We start from the raw sequence: 18,735 nt of genomic DNA on the forward strand, positions 1-18,735 counted from the left end.
CATAACAAAATATACCTTTATCACTCTCAACATTTAGGAAATTTCAAGGGTTTGGGGAGCTGTGAGCCAGAAATAAGGATAATGACCAAATATATATTTCTTAAAATAAATCACGTTATCACACTCTCACCCCCAAAGTCTTCAGCCTTAATACGCTTTTCCATTACCAGGACCACATTTTTAGAACAAAAAATTAGAACATATAATCTGATAAAAGATTTCGTATTCTGATTTGTGAATTTATGTATTTGAAAACTCATATGAAGCTATAAAAATTAAAATGAATTTAATTAAACAGGAATTAAATCACTTCTCTGAAATGGAATTAAATTACATTGAGTTGGGCCTGTCCCCAAAAAGTCCAGGACATGTGGTCACCAGATATCCTCTACTTTTAGGAAGAATTCTAGAAGGCCAACCAAGTTTTCTGCAATTATTTGAAAACATTTGTAGTCTTTTGTGAGGAAAAGCCTGGCTCTGCTTACAGGTCTCCTTGCTGCCCCTGCATATACTGAACTTAGTTGTCCTGTGGCAGTAAATATTTTTCAAAACATTCACTTTCAGAAAGTAATAAAAACCTTGACTCTGCCCAGTATCTCAAGTATCAAGTTGTCACCTTAAGATAATACTCAAGGCATCTTTCCTTTAAAATAGCTGCATTCTGATTATGATTAAATCATGCCCTTCCTTCAACCTGGCATCTGGCAAATACAGTCATAAAACAAGTGATATTTAAAAGAGACCTTCATTCGAGCACTTACTGAATGTCTACTCTTGACAGGCACACTGCTGGGCCCTGGGGCCAAAGAGAGAAATGAGACATGACTCAGAGTAGCAGCTCAAAGGAAGCCAGATAGACAAGTACGTCCTGAGGACTGCTCAGTCCAACGTATGGTCATAGCAAGTTCTCTTTCATAAGTTGTGAGCAAAGAGCAGGGGACAAGCAGCAGGAACTCCTTTTATCTTGTCACGAAGGCCTTGTGGGTGGGGGGACATCTATGGTGACTCCTACAAGAGTAGGAATCTGCCAACTGTTGAGAACAGGAAGAAGAACTCTAGGCAAAGAAGAGAGAGTAAAAGAAAACCCCTGCCCACCTCCACAAAGATCTGCCTTCCATGTTCCAGAGACAGGAGAGAACTTCAGAGACATCGTAGGAGTGGCCAGAGACAATGCCACAGGAGCATAAAGGGCACAAACCGTGTAGGTCCCTGTACCAATTCAAGGTGTTCGGGCTTCATCCTGCTGGCCACAGAAAAGGTTTTTCATGTATTCATTCACTCATTTGCTTACTCGAGTTTGTTCTCCTAAATGGAAGAATGGCGTAGTCAGATCTGACTTTCAGGAGGGTTCTTTTTTTCAGTTGCTGGGAGTTAGGCAGGGTGAGAAAAGAGAGAGGCCTCCATGGGGTGTAGCCCCCGCAGGATGCCAACCTCTCCAGGCTCAGATCATGCTGCTCTCCTAGACTCTATCCCTCCAGTCATATGCACCTCTTTTTGACCCTTCACACCTGTCAAGCCAGAGCTCCTCCACCGCTTTGCCCTCCATCACTGTCTTTCTTTAGGTCATCTTCTCAGAAGGGTCTTCCCTGCTCCCGCCCTCACTTTCTCACCCCTGCTCCATCCTGTCTCTCCTCATAAACCTGTTTGGAGCTTCAGATTCTCAGCTTATTCATGAACTTGGCCACTGTCTGCACCCCATTAGAGTGTGCACTCCTTGAAGGCAATGACCTTGTCTGTCTAGCTCACTGCTATGTCCTGGGGTCTGGAATAGTGCCTGGAACATAGTAGGTGCTCAATAAAGTTGTGCTGAATAAACAGATTCACAGAAGAACAAAGTAATGAGAAGATACTACAATAATCCAGGTAAGAACCAACAGGACCAGAGCTAGGTTGTCAGCTATCAGATTTCTAAATGGGGGGGAGGGGGCGGCCAGAGGGGGGGGGGGAAAGAGTCTAGGATAGCTCCAGGTTTGTAACATGGGAGACTCTACTGCTTATAGAAATGGAGAAATGAACAGATGATACAGGATTTTTATTTTCTTCATGGGAGAAAAATAAAGTTCAGTTAGGGCTGGTTACATGTTATGTGCAGCTTCCAAGTAGCTATGCCCAATATAGAGTGTCCCAGGCACCATTTTTGTCCCTCTGTAGTATTACATTTAGTTGCCGGAGGAATCAGGTACTTGCTTGTCATAGACTACAGTTTTAAAGTTCCTTGGATGGAGACAGAACTTCTCTATGTATTTTTAGCCCCAGCAAAGTATATGATATATAATAGGCCCCCAAGAATGAATGTAACACAAGGAGAGAAGCAGGCAGAGAAATAGGCAGCCATGGGCCTTGGCAAAAGCTCAAGGTCAAATATCAGCCACCAGGCTCAAAAGCTGCTGAACTCACTGGGTAAATCGGAACAGGCCACACAGACTGAGATAGGAGGTCTGGTAAGGAAACCCAACACTGAAAGGGAGGTCAGAAAAGGATCCAGGGGAGAACACTGAGGAGGAATGATCAAAGAGATATCCTGGAGCCATTGGTACATTTAGCCACCAGAAACACAGAAACAACACACAAGAGTCATCTCATGAACACTAGCATCATTCTTTCAAAATGCTAGCAAAACAGTGATGCCCAAGCTGATAAAGATGGCATACAAAAAGAAGAAGAGGAAGAGAAGACGTGGACGGAGGATGAGGGGGAAGCCAATCTTACACTTAAGAATATTTTGTACAAATCCTAAATAAGTTAGTAATAAACAGAATTCCAACAACATATTTTAAGAAAGAATACATCATCACCAAGTGGGTTATAGTCTAGGAACATGAGGATGGTTAAAAAAGTAGAGAAATGAATTAAATAACCAACTCAAAAGACTAGAAAAAGAATAACAAAGTAAACTGAAAGTTAAAGAAGAAAATTATAAAGATAAAAAATTGAAGAGGAAGGAACGCCTCCAAACTCATTTTGAGGCCAGCATTACCCTGATGCCAAAACCAGATAAAGACGATGACAACACACACACACACACACACACACACACACACACACACTACAGGCTAATATCCCTAGTGAACATTGCTGCAAAAATCCTCAACAAAATATTAGCAAACCAAATTCAACAATACATTAAAAAAATCATAAACCATCATCAAGGGGGATTTATTCCAGGAATGCAAGGATGGTTTAACATCCACAAATCCATCAACATCATACATCACATTAACAAAGGATAAAAATCATATGATCATCTCAACAGGTACAGAAAAAGCATGTGACAAAATTCAATATCCATTTATGGTGAAAACTCTCAAAAAGGTGGGTATAGAAGGAAATATCTCAACATAATAAAGGCCATACATGACAAACCCAAAGCTAACATCACACTCAATGGTGAAAACTGAAAACTTTTCCTCTAAGATCAGGAATAGACAAGGATGCCAACTCTCATCACTTTTAATTAATATAATATTTGGAATCCTAGCCACAGCAATTAGGCAAGTAAAAGAAATAAAAGGCATCCAAATTGGAAAGGAAGAAGTAAAAGTATCACTATTTATAGGTGACATGATACTATATAAAGCCCTCAAGCCTCCACCAAAAAAAAAAAAAAAAATTAGAACTAATAAATGAATTCAGTAAAGTTACAGCATATAAAATTAGCATACAGAAATTGGTTATGTTTCTATCTACTAATAATGAGCTATCAGAAAGAAAAATTAGATAACAACCCCATTTACAATTGCATCCAAAAAAATACCTAGGTTAAATTTAACCAATGAGGTGAAAAACCTATGTTCTAAAAATTATAAAACACTGATGAAAGAAACTGAAGATGACACAAATAAATGGAAGGATACACCATGCTACTGGACTGGAAGAATACTGTTAAAATGTCCCTACTACCCAAAGTAATCTACAGATTCAATGCAATCTCCATCAAAATACCAATGGCATTTTCACCAAAGTTGAACTAATAATCCTAAAATTTGTATGGAACCACAGAAGACCCCAAATAACCAAAGCAATCTTGAGAAAGAAAAACAAAGCTGGAGTTATCAGGCTCCCTGATTTCAAACTATACTACAAAGCTATAGTAATCAAAACAGTATGATACTGGCACAAACCCAGATACATAGATCAATAGAATAGAAATAAACCCATGCCTACATGGCCAATAAATCTCTGACAAAGGAGGCAAGAATATACAATGGAGAAAAGACAGGCTCCTCAATAAATGGTGATGGGAAAACGGGAGAGCTACATGCAAAAAAAAAAAAAAAAGAAAGAAACCGGACCACCTTCTACTACCATACACAAAAATAAATTCAAAATGGAGTAAAAACTTGAATCTAAAACCTGAAACCACAAAATTCTTAGACGAAAACACACAATAACTTCTTTGACATCAACCTCAGCAGTATCTTTTTGGACCAGTCTCCTCAGGCAAGGTTAACGAAAGCAAACATAAACAAACAGGATTACATCAAACTAAAAAGCTTTTTGTACAGTGAAGGAAACCACCAACAAAGCAAAAAAAAAAAAAAAAAAAAAAGGCAACCTACTGAATGGGAGAAGATATGTGCAAATCATACATCCAATAAGGGGTTAATATCCAAAATATATAAAGAACCTCCAAAACTTCCCAAACAACCCAATTAAAAAATGAGCAGAAGACTTAGACATTTTTCCAAAGAAAACATACAGATGGCGAGCAGACACATGAAAAATGCTCAACATCACAAATCATCAGGGAAACATATCAAAACCACAGTGAGATATCACCTTACACTGGTCAGGATCAGCTGTTATCAAAAAGACAAGAGATAACATGTGTTGGTGAGGATGTGGGAAAACGGGAACCCTTGTGCACTGTTGGTGGGAATGTAAATGGGTGTACTCTGGAAAACAGTACAGAGATTCCTCAAAAATTTAAAAATAAAACTAGCATATGACCCAGCAATCCCATGTCCGGGTATTTCTCCAAAGAAAATGAAAACACCAATTCAAAAGAGGCATAAGCACCCCTGTGTTTATTGCAGTTTTATTTATAACAGCCAAGATATGGAAGCAACCTGAGTGTCCACTGACAGATGAATGAAGATGTGGTATATATACACACTGGAATATTACTTGACCATAAAACAGAATGAAATCTTGCCATTTGCAACAACATGGATGGACCAAGAGGTTAAAATGCTAAGCAAAATAAGTCCAATAGAGAAAGACAAATACCATATTATTTCACTTATATGTGGAATGTAAAAAACAAAACAAACCAACAAAACAGACACGTCGATACAAGAAACAAGGTGTTACCAGAGTAGGGATGGGCTCAGAGGGCAGGGGAAATAGATGAAGGGGATGGGATTAAGAGGTACAAACTTCCAGTTATAAAATAAAAAAGTCATGGAGATGTAACGTACAGCATAGGGAATATGGCCAATAATATTGTAATAACTTTGTACAGTGACAGATAATTAGACTTATCCTGGAATCATTTCATAATGTATAAAACTATTGAATCATTATGATGTACACCTAATAGGATATTGTATGTCAACTCTACCTCAATTTTAAAAACAAGTATTGAGGGGCACCTGGGTAGCTCAGTAGGTTGAGCGTCTGACTCTTGATTTTGGCTCAGATTGTGATCTCAGGGTTGTGAGACTGAGCCCTGTGTCAGGCTCCAGGCCACATTCAGTGGGGAGTCTGCTTGAGATTCTCTTTCTCCCTCTGCCTCTCCTCCCTGCATTCTCTCTCTCTCACTCATTCAAACCAAATAAATAAATCTTTAAAAAGTATTGAGCTACAAACAGAAAAGCAGGGCAAAGCATACATAAGTCAAAATTATTATTTAAAAAACCCCAGCAAAATAGACCAACTACTTGCTCATCTAGAATTACAAACAAAAATTATGAACTATCAAAGGGAAAATATCTACTGAAACAGAGGAAATCAAAAACATTCATAGGAGATTATTTATACATCTCTTTGCTAATCCATTTAAAGTCCAAAAGAAATTAATGATTTCCTGGTAAAATATAATTTAGCAAAATTGATCCCAGTAAAGAGTTACCGAAGATTTCCTCCTGCCCTCTGCACATGCATGCACACACACACTCTCTCTCTCTCTCTCTCTCTCTGTCACTCGTTCTCCTCACACAGGCCCACACAATTCCCTAGGGGAATTCTATCAAATCATCAGAGAGGAGACAAATTTCTAAATATTTTTATAAAGCAAGTGGGGAGCCTGGGTGGCTCAGTTGGTTAAGCGACTGCCTTTGGCTCAGGTCATGATCCTGGAGTCCCGGGATGGAGTCCCACATCGGGCTCCCTGCTCAGCAGGGAGCCTGCTTCTCCCTCTGACCCTACCCCCTCTTGGGCTCTCTCTCTCTCTCTCAAACAAATAAATAAAATCTTTAAAAAAGAAAAAAAAGCAAGAATAAAACTGATACTTAAACATAAAAAAGTATTGCATATACACACAAAAAGGAAAGTACAAGAACACTCATGGCAACACTGTTTGTCACGGCAACAATACCACAAACCAACCAACATCCATTACCAGAACAGCGGGTAAATAGTCATACATTCACCAGCAGTGAAAATGAATAAACGAGAATGCCACACAGTAACATGGGTAGGTTTTTTGTATTTTTAAGTAGGCTCCACGCCCAGCATGGAGCCCAGCACAGGGCTTGGGCTCTCGACCCTGAGATCATGACCTGAGCTGAGATTTAAGAGTCCAACACTTAACCAACTGAGCCACCCACGTGCCCCGATATGGGTAGGTTTAAAAAAAAAATAAGCAAATGAGAAAACTATAAAAGAGTACAAATGATATATTTCCCATCATAAAAAGTTTGAGAACAGACATAATTAAACAGCATGTTGTTTAAGGATACAGAATAGGAGGAAGGAGTTAAAATAGCTGGGCTTTGACCTCTTCACTCCTTTTACAGAGCAATGCCTCTGGAGAAAGAAAAAAGGCAAATGACTCTTTCTCATCTTTTGTTAAGGATGCCAATAACCAGGCCACCTAATAAATAGCCTAATGATATTTGCTAAAAGGAGAGCTCTTGTTTCTGGAATGCCCTTACCAGGACAGGACTGGCTAGGGATCACCTGGCTGAGGATTACCTGTAGTAAATAAATGTAGCTGTATGGGCTCGTGAGCCATGACTCTTTGAGCTATGTGGTAGAGATGTCTCATAATGGACTACTACTCACTGGGCAAGGGGACCTGTGACCCCCACTTGGAGACCTCGCCTCTTCTGGGCCAGAGAGCACACGTCTGATGCATGAAGAAAAGACCTAAGACAGACCCTTCCCTGTTCCGTCTGCACCTCCATAGTCTGTATTCTTGAGATTATTAGCATAACTAGATTAGCACAGCTAGATAACAAGATCTCTGATCTGTCAACTGATCTGATAATCTGATCCTTTGTGTTAGCTCACAGAATAAGTGATTTTCGGGTAAAAGTATAAAGAAAGGAACAGTGCTGGGAATTAGTGGGATGGCACCAGGGAGGGCTATGAAGGACACTTCCGAGTCCCTAGTAATGTCCTAATTCATAAATTCATGAGGTTATCAGTCAGGATTCTCCAGAGAAACTGAATAAATAGAATATGCATGGAGATTTACTATAAAGAATTGGCTCTAATGATTGTGGAGGCTAACAAGACCCAAGATTTGCAGTCCAAAGGCCTGAGAACCAAGGGGGTTAGTCTCAGGTGGAGTTCAAAGGTAGCGGGCAACCTCTGTCCCAGCTCATTACCATCAGGCGGAGAGAATTTGTTCTACTCAGGCCTTCCACAGATTGGATAAGGCCTGCCCACACTGCAAGGGCAATCTTCTTTACTCAGTCTCCCAACTCAGATCTTCATCTCATCCAGAAACCCCCTCACAGACACACTCAGAATAATTTTTGACCAATTATCCGAGCACCTTGTGGCCCAGTCAAGTTGACACCTAAAATTAACCATCACAACAGGTAAAGGATTTATTTTATTATTCTTTAAATAACACACAGTTGCTATATTTGTGAATGATGTGACCTTGATACTAAAGGTTTGAAGCAAATGCAATTGGATAAAAGGAAGATGGTGAACACAGAACAACTTTTGAAAAGGCCGATGTAAAGGGGAAGAGGGAGATGGGCAGGTAGCTTGAGAGTCAGGCAGGCTGAAGGGAAGGTACAGCCTGAAACAGGAAGTTTCCTGGAGTAGGTATCCAGGCCACTTCTCAAAATTCTCTCCCAGTCGGCTCACTAATGGGAAATTCACCTGCATTACGCAGTCTTCCAATATACACTGACTACGTAGAATCCAAAGCTGTATTCATGTAACCCTCTGGTTGAGCAGAAAGTCTCAGAGATGGGAGGTCTGACTGGGGGGAAGGCGCTAAGGTAAAAAGGTATCTGTACTGGGAAAAAATCCACCTTCCACCTTCATGTAAGTGAACTGTCTTTAGCACCTTCCTTCTCCATCTCTAGTATTCTTACATTAACCTCTCATTTAGGAGCCATAAGAATACACTCCTCCACCATCCATTGGCTTCCCAATGCCACTTACCAGTGGTAACGAAACACAAAAAGCAGAGCAGATAACTGGGGAAACTGGGGCTCAGCTGGAGAAGATGCCCAGAGCAGGGACACGAAGAGTTGGCCTCCTGGGTGGGGCTATGGGAAGGTTTAAGCTCTGATAACAAGGATCTCTGGTTCAGTTTCTTCTGATCCCTCCATACAAAGGCAATTCTGTTCTGTCCCTCAACTGTCACTTTTTATAACAATGACTTATAGCAAATAGTGAATTACACATCAGTCTCTCCACTTCTACCCAGTAAAATCACAATGGAGCCTCTTAACTGGGAAACATCCCTCCAAGGACTCTAGCCATGCACACAAAATTTATGAAAAAAGCTGTCCATCATAACAGCATTTCTAATTGCAAAAGGTTTGGAAATCCAAATCCGAAAAAAAAAAGGAGTTTGGCTGTATGTATTATGGTACATGCATACAGACAGAATATTGTGTTCCTAATAAAATTAAGTTCTTGAAGATTTAATGATAAAAAAATGGCTCCAACATATTTACCAATAAAGATTCAGTACACAACACTGTATATAGACAACTATCTCCATAGTTAAGAACATACACCTAGGGTGCCTGGGTGGCTCAGTCGTTAAGCATCTGCCTTCAGCTCAGGTCATGATCCCAGGGTCCTGGGATCGAGTCCCACATCGGGCTCCCTGCTCGGCGAGAAGTCTGCTTCTCCCTCTCCCACTGCCCCTGCTTGTATTCCCTCTCTCGCTGTGTCTCTCTCTCTGTCAAACAAATAAATAAAATCTTAAAAAAAAAAAGAACACACACCTATATATATATAAAAAAGGCTAGAAAAAATGGACCAAAATGTTAACCATGGTTAGTAATAAACCATGGGTGATTTTTTTTTCCTCTTACGCTTATATTTTCAATAAGTACATATCATTTTTATAAGCGGAAAAAGGAAAGATTAAAAATGTATATCACTGTGAATAAGACTGATCAGTTAGGTCAGAAGTGGAACAATACTGGGAAAATATATTAAAATTTATATTTGATAAGGATCTAGTATCCAGAATAAAGAATTCTTACAACTCAAGAGTAACAAAACAACCCAATTTAAAAATGGGCAAAGGATCTGAACAGACATTTCTCCACAAAAAAAAAAAAAAAAAAAAAAATGAGAAAAATGGCCAATAGGCACATGGGGAGAGGCTCAACATCATTAGTCACTGGGGAAATGCAAATCATGACCAAAATGTGTACCACCTCACACCCACTGGGCTGGCTATAATTTTTTTTTAAAGATTTTATTTATTTGAGAAAGAGAATGAGAGAGAGAGAGAGAGAGAGAGAGAGAGAGGGCACATGAGAGGGGGGAGGGTCAGAGGGAGAAGCAGACTCCCCGCCGAGCAGGGAGCCCGATGCGGGACTCGATCCCGGGACTCCAGGATCCTGACCTGAGCCGAAGGCAGTCGCTTAACCAACTGAGCCACCCAGGCGCCCTGGGATGGCTATAACTTTTAAACAAGGACAATAATAAACACTGAGGCAGATGAAGAGAAACTGGAACCCTCATTACACTGCTGGTAGGAAAACAAAAAGGTACAGCCTCTGTGGAAAATGGTCTGGCAGTCCCTCAAAGAGCTACACATCAAGTTACCATATGGCCAGCAATTTTACTCATAGATATACAGCCAAGAAAATTGAAAGTGTACGTCCACACAGAAACTTGTACACAAATGTTCACAGCTGCATTATTCATGGCCGCCCAAAAAATGGAAATAACCCAAAAGTCCATCCAGTGATGAATTGATAAACAAAACGTTGTGTTATCAATGGAACATTAGCACAAAAAGGAACAAAGTAGATACATGCTTAAAACATGAACCCTGAAAACATGTTAAGTGACAAATAGTCACAAAAGTCACATGTTGTACGGTCCCATTTATAGGAAATGTCTAGAAAAGGCAAATCCATAGAGAGACTAGATTAGGGTTTTTGGGGGTATGTAGTATGCAGGGCAGGGAGAAATGCGAAGTGTCCGCTAACAGGTATGGGGTTTCTTTTTGGGATGATGAGTACATTCTGGACAACGTCCTCAAGGATAGCCTAGTTCCCACCACTATGATGGGTAAGCGTGTGTCTAAAGTAATAAGCTTTCCCGTTTCGTCACACATCCAAGTGGAATCAGAGCTCCAGATTCTGCCCCCTTCTGGCCATGGAAGGAAACTGGGAGAGTGAGGATCAGCAAAAAGGAATGTGATTTGCTACTCGTAAAATGTGCTCTAACCTTCAGAGTCCAGACAAGAGTCACATCAGGTAAGTAACTTTAATAAGGGGGCATTTGACTTAAAACTAACCCACAGGTAACAGTTTGAACTCGAGTGAACAAGGCCACAAAGCCATGATGTGTAACCCAATCAAGGCCTCCTTCATGGATGTGCCATGGGTGTGATGTGCAGGGCTCCATGCTCCCACTCTGCAGGGCTCTGTGCTTGCTTTAATACTCTTTGGCCAGCTTGAAATTCTTATTAATTTTATCTTTAAATTTGTGGGGGTTTTCTTCATTTATTTTTTGAGAGCGAGAGCGAGCGAGCAAAGGGACGAGCAAAGAGAGAGGGACAAGTAGACTCCACACTGAGTGCAGAGCCAGCATGGGGCTTGATCTCACGACCCTGAGATCACAACCTGAGCCGAAATCAAGAGTCGGATGCCTATCTGACTGAGCCACCCAGGTGCCCCTAAAATTGTGTTTTATAAGTGAAGTCCAATGGGACAATGAGTAGGGGAAGTAGATGCAATATGCACGTGTGCCAATCCTTGCACACATTAGCAGAGAGTGCTGATAGATGCACAAGAGAGGGGAGTTCAGTGAGAATCAAAATGAGTACAAGGTTAAGTGTGTTCCCTTGTAACTAAGCAGAGGCATGGACAGCCCTGGAGCCCTAGAGGCCTTCCATGCAAACCAAAACTGGCTTTGAATGCACAGAGATGGCAACCCAAGGGTCCTACCATATCCTTTCTTACCTGGGTTACTCTGCTGTACTAGTAAACCACTTACGCTGAAATGACATAGAAAAATTGGAAAGATAAGGCAGCCCACAGTTCCTTTTCCTTTCAGCCCTCCCTTACTCATCAGTCAATTGAAGATAGAGTGTTAACAGAATGAACACATATCAAGAAGTGAAGTAAAAAATAGAGTTCATCTTTTATGGTGTTTCCACTGTTCTGGCAGGAACAAAATACACAGGCCTGTAGGAGCTAGGAACTGGAAATGGCATAGGATTCTGCATAGAAGTTAAATGCTCTTATATTTGCACTTTGAACTGGCATTACATAAAGTAAAAATGAACGGTAAAATCTATGCTGATATTTTAAATTTTTAATTATTTCCTTACAATGGCGTTAAATAGCAAATAAAACACTGAGGCAAAAGAGACCGCAGAGGAAAGGGAGAAGCTGTGTGGTATCCTGAACAGTAAGCAAGCGACCAAGTGTCTCCTCCAGCAGGGGTTCTTGCCTTTGAACACCAGGAGCACCTGGAGGCTTGCAGCACGCAGACTGCTGTACCCACTCTCAGAGTTTCTGATTCAGGAGGTCTGGGGGCAGGGGCCCAGAACCCACGTTTTGTAAACTCCCAGGTGTTGTGGATGCTGCCACCCCACACTCAGAACCACCCGTCTAGAATGTGTTCACCTCAGCCTCTGACAAGCTGCGTGATGCCATCCAGAAGGTACATGCTGTTACCTCGTAAATGTTCAGTTGCTCCACCAAGTCCAGGTCGGTCCCTTTCTTGTTCAAGTGCCGCTGGGACACGGCCGCAATGCCCAGTTCTTCCAGGCAGTCCACCACATCGTAGAAGCTGTCTTGGTCTGGCAATCCAGACAGAGTCTGAAGAAAGAACAGGACATGAACATGTTTTAGGGAACTGTCTCAAGGCTCTCAAAGCATTTTTTTTTTTGCAGGGTAGCCAGTGGCCAGGATTATAACTATATGGGACAAACCAAGACAGATGACCAGATCATTGGAAAAAAACTCCTTTAGTGTGATAAGCAGAACGCACCCCAAGAGCCCACCCCTGGTATAGAGGTTCTGTATAATCCCTTCCCCTTGAGTCTAAGCAGGACACTCCCATCATTGAATTACATTACATGGCAAAGGTGAAGGGATTTTACAGATATTCAAGACCCAAATCAGCTGATTTTGAGTTAATCACAGGGAAGATTATCCTTGGTGGGTCAGACCTAATCAGGCGGGCCATTTAAAAGCAGGTTTAGGCATTTCTGGGGCTCAGAGACTAGGAGACAGATTATCCTGCTGGCCCCAAAGAAGCAGCAAGCCACCATGAGTTCTCCAGCTGCAAGGAAATGAGCTCTGCCAACAACCACAAAAGCTTGGAAGAGGATCCCAAGCCTCAGACCAGACTCCAGTCCTGGTCGACACCCTGACTACAGCTTTGTGAGCCTCTGAGCAGAGGACCCCGCTAGGCAGTGCCTGGAGCCTGTCCCAGGGAAACTGTGTTGTTTTAAGCTGCTAAATTTGTGGTAATTTGTTACATGGCAATAGAAAACTAACATGCTCAGTGATTAGAAACTCCTGTTAGGATCAATCTACCAAAACAGCTGGAGTTATAACAATGTAACGATTCTTTTTTCTTTCAATTTGGTAGGCCTTCCCCTGGGTCTATGAAATTTGGGAAAATGTGAGAAATTTCAAAGCAGCAACCAAGAGACGAAAAGGTAACCCAAGGGGTGAGAAAAGCTGACTTCTCTTTGAATTCTGTGTCTCTTAAAAGAAGGTTGATCTCTCAGACAGGGCTTCTGCTCAGAACTGGAGGGACCCTAGAGGTGATTTATTGCAAGCCCTTATCTCATGAGTCGGGAGATGAGGCCTGGGGAGCGAAGGGGTTTGCCTGAGGGAACGAGAAGTTCCTGCAGACCTGGGGCAGAAGCCTCGCCTCTCCTCACACACTCATGCTTTTGCACAAATTATTCTGGCCTGGAATTCCAAACACAGGTCTTTACTCCCTATTTCATTGCCTTTGTATTTCCAAAAGCCCTGCATATAAATTTCAAAATTATTCTGAACGTGGAAAAGACCAACACTGTCTTAAGAACAGTTCACAGCACCAACTTTTCCAACGCTTCTATTTGGGGGCTATTAATAATTGGAAAGAATGTCTATTCATCACCCAAATAATGGCTTTTTCCTTTTAATGCTGAACAAAGAGGACACAACTTACTGCTGTTGAGATCAGAAATGAGTGAAAAATAACAGGGATGGGATGACTTAATTAATCAGGGGCCCCAGCAAGGATCCAGAACAGGAGGCTGTGAACCAGACTCCGTAATAAACAGGTGCTCACACCTAAGGGGCCAAGTGCAACAGAACACGCCAGAGCCTGCAGGTGCCAGGTAAGGCAGCATCTCTGCATTAGCGGACCCCAGTCCCCTGAGTGGTCCCTGGCTCCCGACCTAAACGAAAAAGCATGCAGCCTTTCAAAGAATCTTATCAGAACAATCCCTCTTCTGGTTTTAGTGAAAACCCTTGAACCTGTTAAAAGATGAGGAAAAGAAAACGGGACCCCAAAGCCAGGGTAGGGCTGGTGAATGGAGGTGCCCTGATTGCAGGCTCTGCCAAATTCTCCATTTGAGGAACCTAGGTAGGTTGACATTTAATGTTGGATTTAAAACTTTCTACTCAACTGTGGGGGCCACGATGAGCCATAGAGGGTCCTCCTCATCTCTTCTTTCCCTTCCCTTGTTCTTTCCTCTTTTCCCTGCTGAGAGTCAACTGCAGTTCTTACCGAAGTTTCCAGGGGGTTAAATTCCAGGACCTAATTCCCATTGCCTTAGCAAGCCCAACCATGATGGGCAGGGGGGGATTTCTATTAATTAAACAATTAGGTTCAAAGAACCGAACAGACTCAAGGAGACTTGCTCAATAATAGGTCATCTGTCATTTCCACCATGAAAATTTGGGCTGGAGCCAAGCCCACGTATACCCCCTTCCATGTGTAGCTGCAGGGAAGATGGCCTTTTGCCACCAACAAATACAGGTGCTTTTCTTCAGTTGCAGAGAAAGAGGACTCTCCATCCTAGAAACACATTCACCTATTTTCAGTTGATTCTCTAACATGCTCAGCAAATTGTGCCATGCCCCCACCACTCCCTGGGTCCTGTCCTCCCATTTCTACCCTGATACCTCACAGCTAAACTGCCTCCTTCTGGCAAAGGTGGCAGCTACCCCCGAGAAGTCTGTGAGGCAAACATCTCTTGATGCCTTCACTTTCAGATGACACTCATGACCCGCCCTCCCGCTTCCTGCTTTCTCTCAGACCTCGTCTTGCCAGGACTGGTGACATGTCAATCTTCACAAGCATCTCTCCAAGGGCGAAATTTCTGTCCTAAAAGACATTTCCTTTCCCTCTCCTGGGTTCTCATTGATTGCATCAAATCTTTCTTATAGGATGCAACCAGTGTGGCAAATGCCTGTGCACAAATTTTCAGAGCAACATTATTTGTGAAATCCAAAAGCTGTAAAAACCCATCTCCTGCAATGGGAGAATCCACTGTGGTGTAGCTATGTAACAGAATATGACGCAGCAGCAGAAAGGAACAACCATTAATACCCTCAGTAACAGATCAGCCTCAAAGGCATTATGCTGAGTGAGAGAAGCCAGCCTCAAAGGGTTACCTCTATCCTGTATGGTTCTATTTGACACTGATGAAATGACAAAACTATAGTGCTAGAGAATGGTTGCCAGGGGTAGGAAGAGGGAATCAGAAGATCACTATAAATGGCTAACATGAGGGAGATTTGGGGGAAGATGGGAATGTTCTATATCCTAACTCTGAAGATTATGCATAGCTATACGAGTTTTACAACGATACAGCTGAATTTTTTTTTACAAGTTTCTGGGACAGTAATTAACAATAAATGAAATGTAAAAACAAAGGTGAATACTCAGCATGAATCCTATCCAGGTTACTTACCCCCCTTCGCTGAAAGCTCCCAGCCAGCCTCACAATAACAGTAATACCCCTTGTGACTCGTGCCCTCTCATCTGCCTCTTCCTATTCTATAAGGTGGTCAGTACTTGAGCCTCTCAAAGTGGGGGGGGTTCCCACTGAGGGGATTTCAGCTGGATTAGTGCATCACAGAACGTCAGCTTGCAGCATGAGAAATGGTTAGTTTCTGATGTTCCTTCAGATCTGACAACACAGGGTCAGGGGGTAGGAGCAGGAATGGAGGGGGATTACTCTGGATCTTGGAAACCCCCCATTAATATCCCTGTTTAACAAAAAGAGCAAATGCCAGTCTCAGAACCCTAAGCAGGCTAAAATATAGCACCCTTGTTTTGTCATAAAAATGTTCATATTTCGAATTCCATGTTACTGGTCCATCTTTCATTTTGTTGAAAGAAAACTTAGAAAAGCAATATAGTAATTGCCCAGATTTCAGAGTCTGAATTTTTTCCAGACCCATATTAACATTTCAATTTATTTCTTTGTTTGGGATCTCAGAAGATTTTACTCACTGGGGCAATAAACAGGCCTAACATTCACCAAAGGAAAACAAACCCAAGGTGGGTGCCAGTGGTTTATTTGACCTTTTTTGAGGAAAGGATGACATTTAGAGTAACGTCCATAGGACCTTCCTCGACTTCCCCTGAGCCAGAGCTAATAAAAGATGAGACAGAACTGCCAGAAGAGAAAGAGTAAGTGAGGAATTCCTGGACGTTAAATGCCATCTGATGCCAAGGAGAATGTGACACGCGCTGGGTCCTTGCCAGTGACTGGCAGCAGACTGCCCACACACACCCACCGACGCTGCTGGGACCATCAGAACCGCGCAGCATGGCCTCCACCAATAGGATGGGTAGCATTACAATGGAAAACCCCAGGCAAGAGGGAAAAATCCATTTTTGCTGAAGTCCACGGTTTCCAAAACAATGTCACTGACTGAAAAGGACAGGAAATAGATGACCTTAATCTTAAAAAGCAACAACAGAAAATTGCTTTAAAATTACAAGGTAAGGTCAACTCACAAAGACATCTGAAAACATAAATAGAATTCTTAGGGTTATCCTACAGAAAAGTACTGCCCATTCCCCACCAGGACTGTAGAAGAATTTGTGGGTCCTCATCAACAGATGGCATTTCATTAAAAAGCAATCCCTGCCAATGAGACCCGGGGGGAAAATGTTTGTTGTTTTACTATATATTTCTTTTCGTCTTAATAGCTTTAATGTCCTTCATGTTTCCACTGGGTTCTTAATATATTGAGGATTGTATAATTTTCTACCCCATTGTTGGCAATTTCCCAATTTGCCACTTGCCCTTAGCATTTGTTTGTGGTTTTCATTTTACAAATAAGATCCTTTTACAGTTTTATGTCCTTCCCTTTGGATTCTTTTTGACAGGTTTGATGAGTAACATACCCTTCACCTACCAGAGACAAATTAATCTTCACCTCTACTTCGCATTTTTCTACTGTCTGATGTGTTACACTGAACTCTAACCTGTCTGAAATTCATTCCAGTATCTGTCAAAGGACGTATTTGTTTATTTCCATTTAGCACAGCCCCATCCGCAATCATGAATGATGCTAAACCATCCCTACTGACGGCAGTCCTGGGGGAGTTGTTGCATGCAGTGAGGTCTGTCTCAGAGGTCCTCTGCCCCCATCATCTGTCTGCTGAGGAAAGAGCCAGGACCACATTGTTTTAATCCTTAGAGTTTGCACAACCGTTTAATATCTAGTAGAAATTACTTCTCATAATGCTTTGTACTAATGTGTCCCCCGTTCATCAGGGGAAATGTTTCTCTAGTTGTATTTCATGAAGAGATTCTGAACCTTCTCTGAAGAATCACCCATCACTGCAATTGGTACTGTAGGCCTATGACCAGCCACCTGGGGAGGAAAGGCAGGCCCATGGGGTGGTTACTGTGATTCCTGAGGTCTAGGGCGGAGCCATCTGAAGGACATACCCCCCTCCAACCGCAGTTTCAAGGAGAAAGGGACTCCGGTCTGGAGAGTGGGCTGTCCCAGGGCAGCATGGGGTCAGCACCCTCTCCAGGGAAGGATCCTTAAGATGACTACTGCCCTCCCAGCTGGTGACCAGGGGGGATGGGCTGGGAGGGAAGAGAGCACAAGGGTGATATCACCTTCATAAAAGGAAGATGGGACCCGCCCCCAGCAGTCAGAATTCAATAAGCAGTGGAACAAGAGTGCCTTCATTTCTCCTGGACTGTAAGCTATTTTCTTAGGGTAAAACTTGCGGATTTACATTCTTTTTAAAAAAATTATTTGAGAGAGAGAGGAAAAGAGCAAGCACACATGAGCAAGGGGAGGGCAGAGGGAGAGGGAGGGAGGGAGGGGGGGGAGGGGGGAGAGGGGGAGAGGGGGAGAGGGGGAGAGGGGGAGAGGGGGAGAGGGGGAGAGGGGGAGAGGGGGAGAGGGGGAGAGGGGGAGAGAGGGAGAGGGGGAGAGAGGGAGAGAGAGAATTTTAAGTAGACTTTGCTGAGCATGGAGCCTGACACGGGGCTCAATCCCATAACCGTGAGACCATGACCTGAGCAGAAACCAAGAGTCGGATCTTTAACCGACTGAGCCTCCTAGGGGCCCCAAAACTTGCTAATTTATATTCTTAAGGGAAAATGTTTTTAAGGGGACATTCTGATTGGAAAAGTAATCTTAAAATTCTCAGTGTCATCTCTCTGGTTTTGTTAGAAAAGACCAAAGTCGAGAAAGCACACAGACACTCCCAGGCCTGCACACATATGCGCACCAGCATGCATACATGCACACACACCATTTCCTCTTGCAAAGAAGAACACTGTAGCCATGGTTCCAGCCACCATCATGGGGGTCCTAGGTGATGTGGCTCTTCCTCAGAGGGCAACTGTACATTTTCACATTGTATTAGTTCCCTGGGGCTGCCGTAACAATGTACCACAAACTGGGTGGCTTAAGCCAGCCGAAATGTACTTCCTCACAGTTTGGGAGACGAGAAGTCTGATATCGAAGTGTCAGCGGGGCCATGCTCTGTCTGAAGGCTCTAGAGGAGGATCCTTCTCTGCCTCCTCCTGCATTGGCTGTTGGCAATCCTTGGCACTCCTTGGCTAACAGATGTATCACTCCAATCTCTGCCTCTGTCTTCACAGAGCTGTCTTCCTCATATACATGT

At 42.6% G+C, this 18,735-nt stretch overlaps 1 protein-coding gene across 7 annotated transcripts in view; it reads right to left on the minus strand.

Moving 5' to 3' along the window:
- The window catches only part of FHOD3 (formin homology 2 domain containing 3), a 453,128-nt gene that overhangs the window by 149,873 nt on the left and 284,520 nt on the right, over positions 1-18,735 (minus strand). For all 7 annotated transcript variants that reach the window (XM_028098359.1, XM_028098361.1, XM_028098360.1 and 4 more), the window contains exon 9: positions 12,291-12,434. In XM_028098359.1, coding sequence (XP_027954160.1) covers positions 12,291-12,434 — 144 coding nt within the window. The remainder of the gene's footprint in view (positions 1-12,290; positions 12,435-18,735) is intronic.

Source organism: Eumetopias jubatus, unplaced genomic scaffold (assembly GCF_037043125.1).
Source record: "Eumetopias jubatus isolate StellerSeaLion01/CBP00866 unplaced genomic scaffold, mEumJub1_p1.0 scaffold_16, whole genome shotgun sequence".
Lineage (NCBI taxonomy): Eukaryota > Metazoa > Chordata > Mammalia > Carnivora > Otariidae > Eumetopias > Eumetopias jubatus.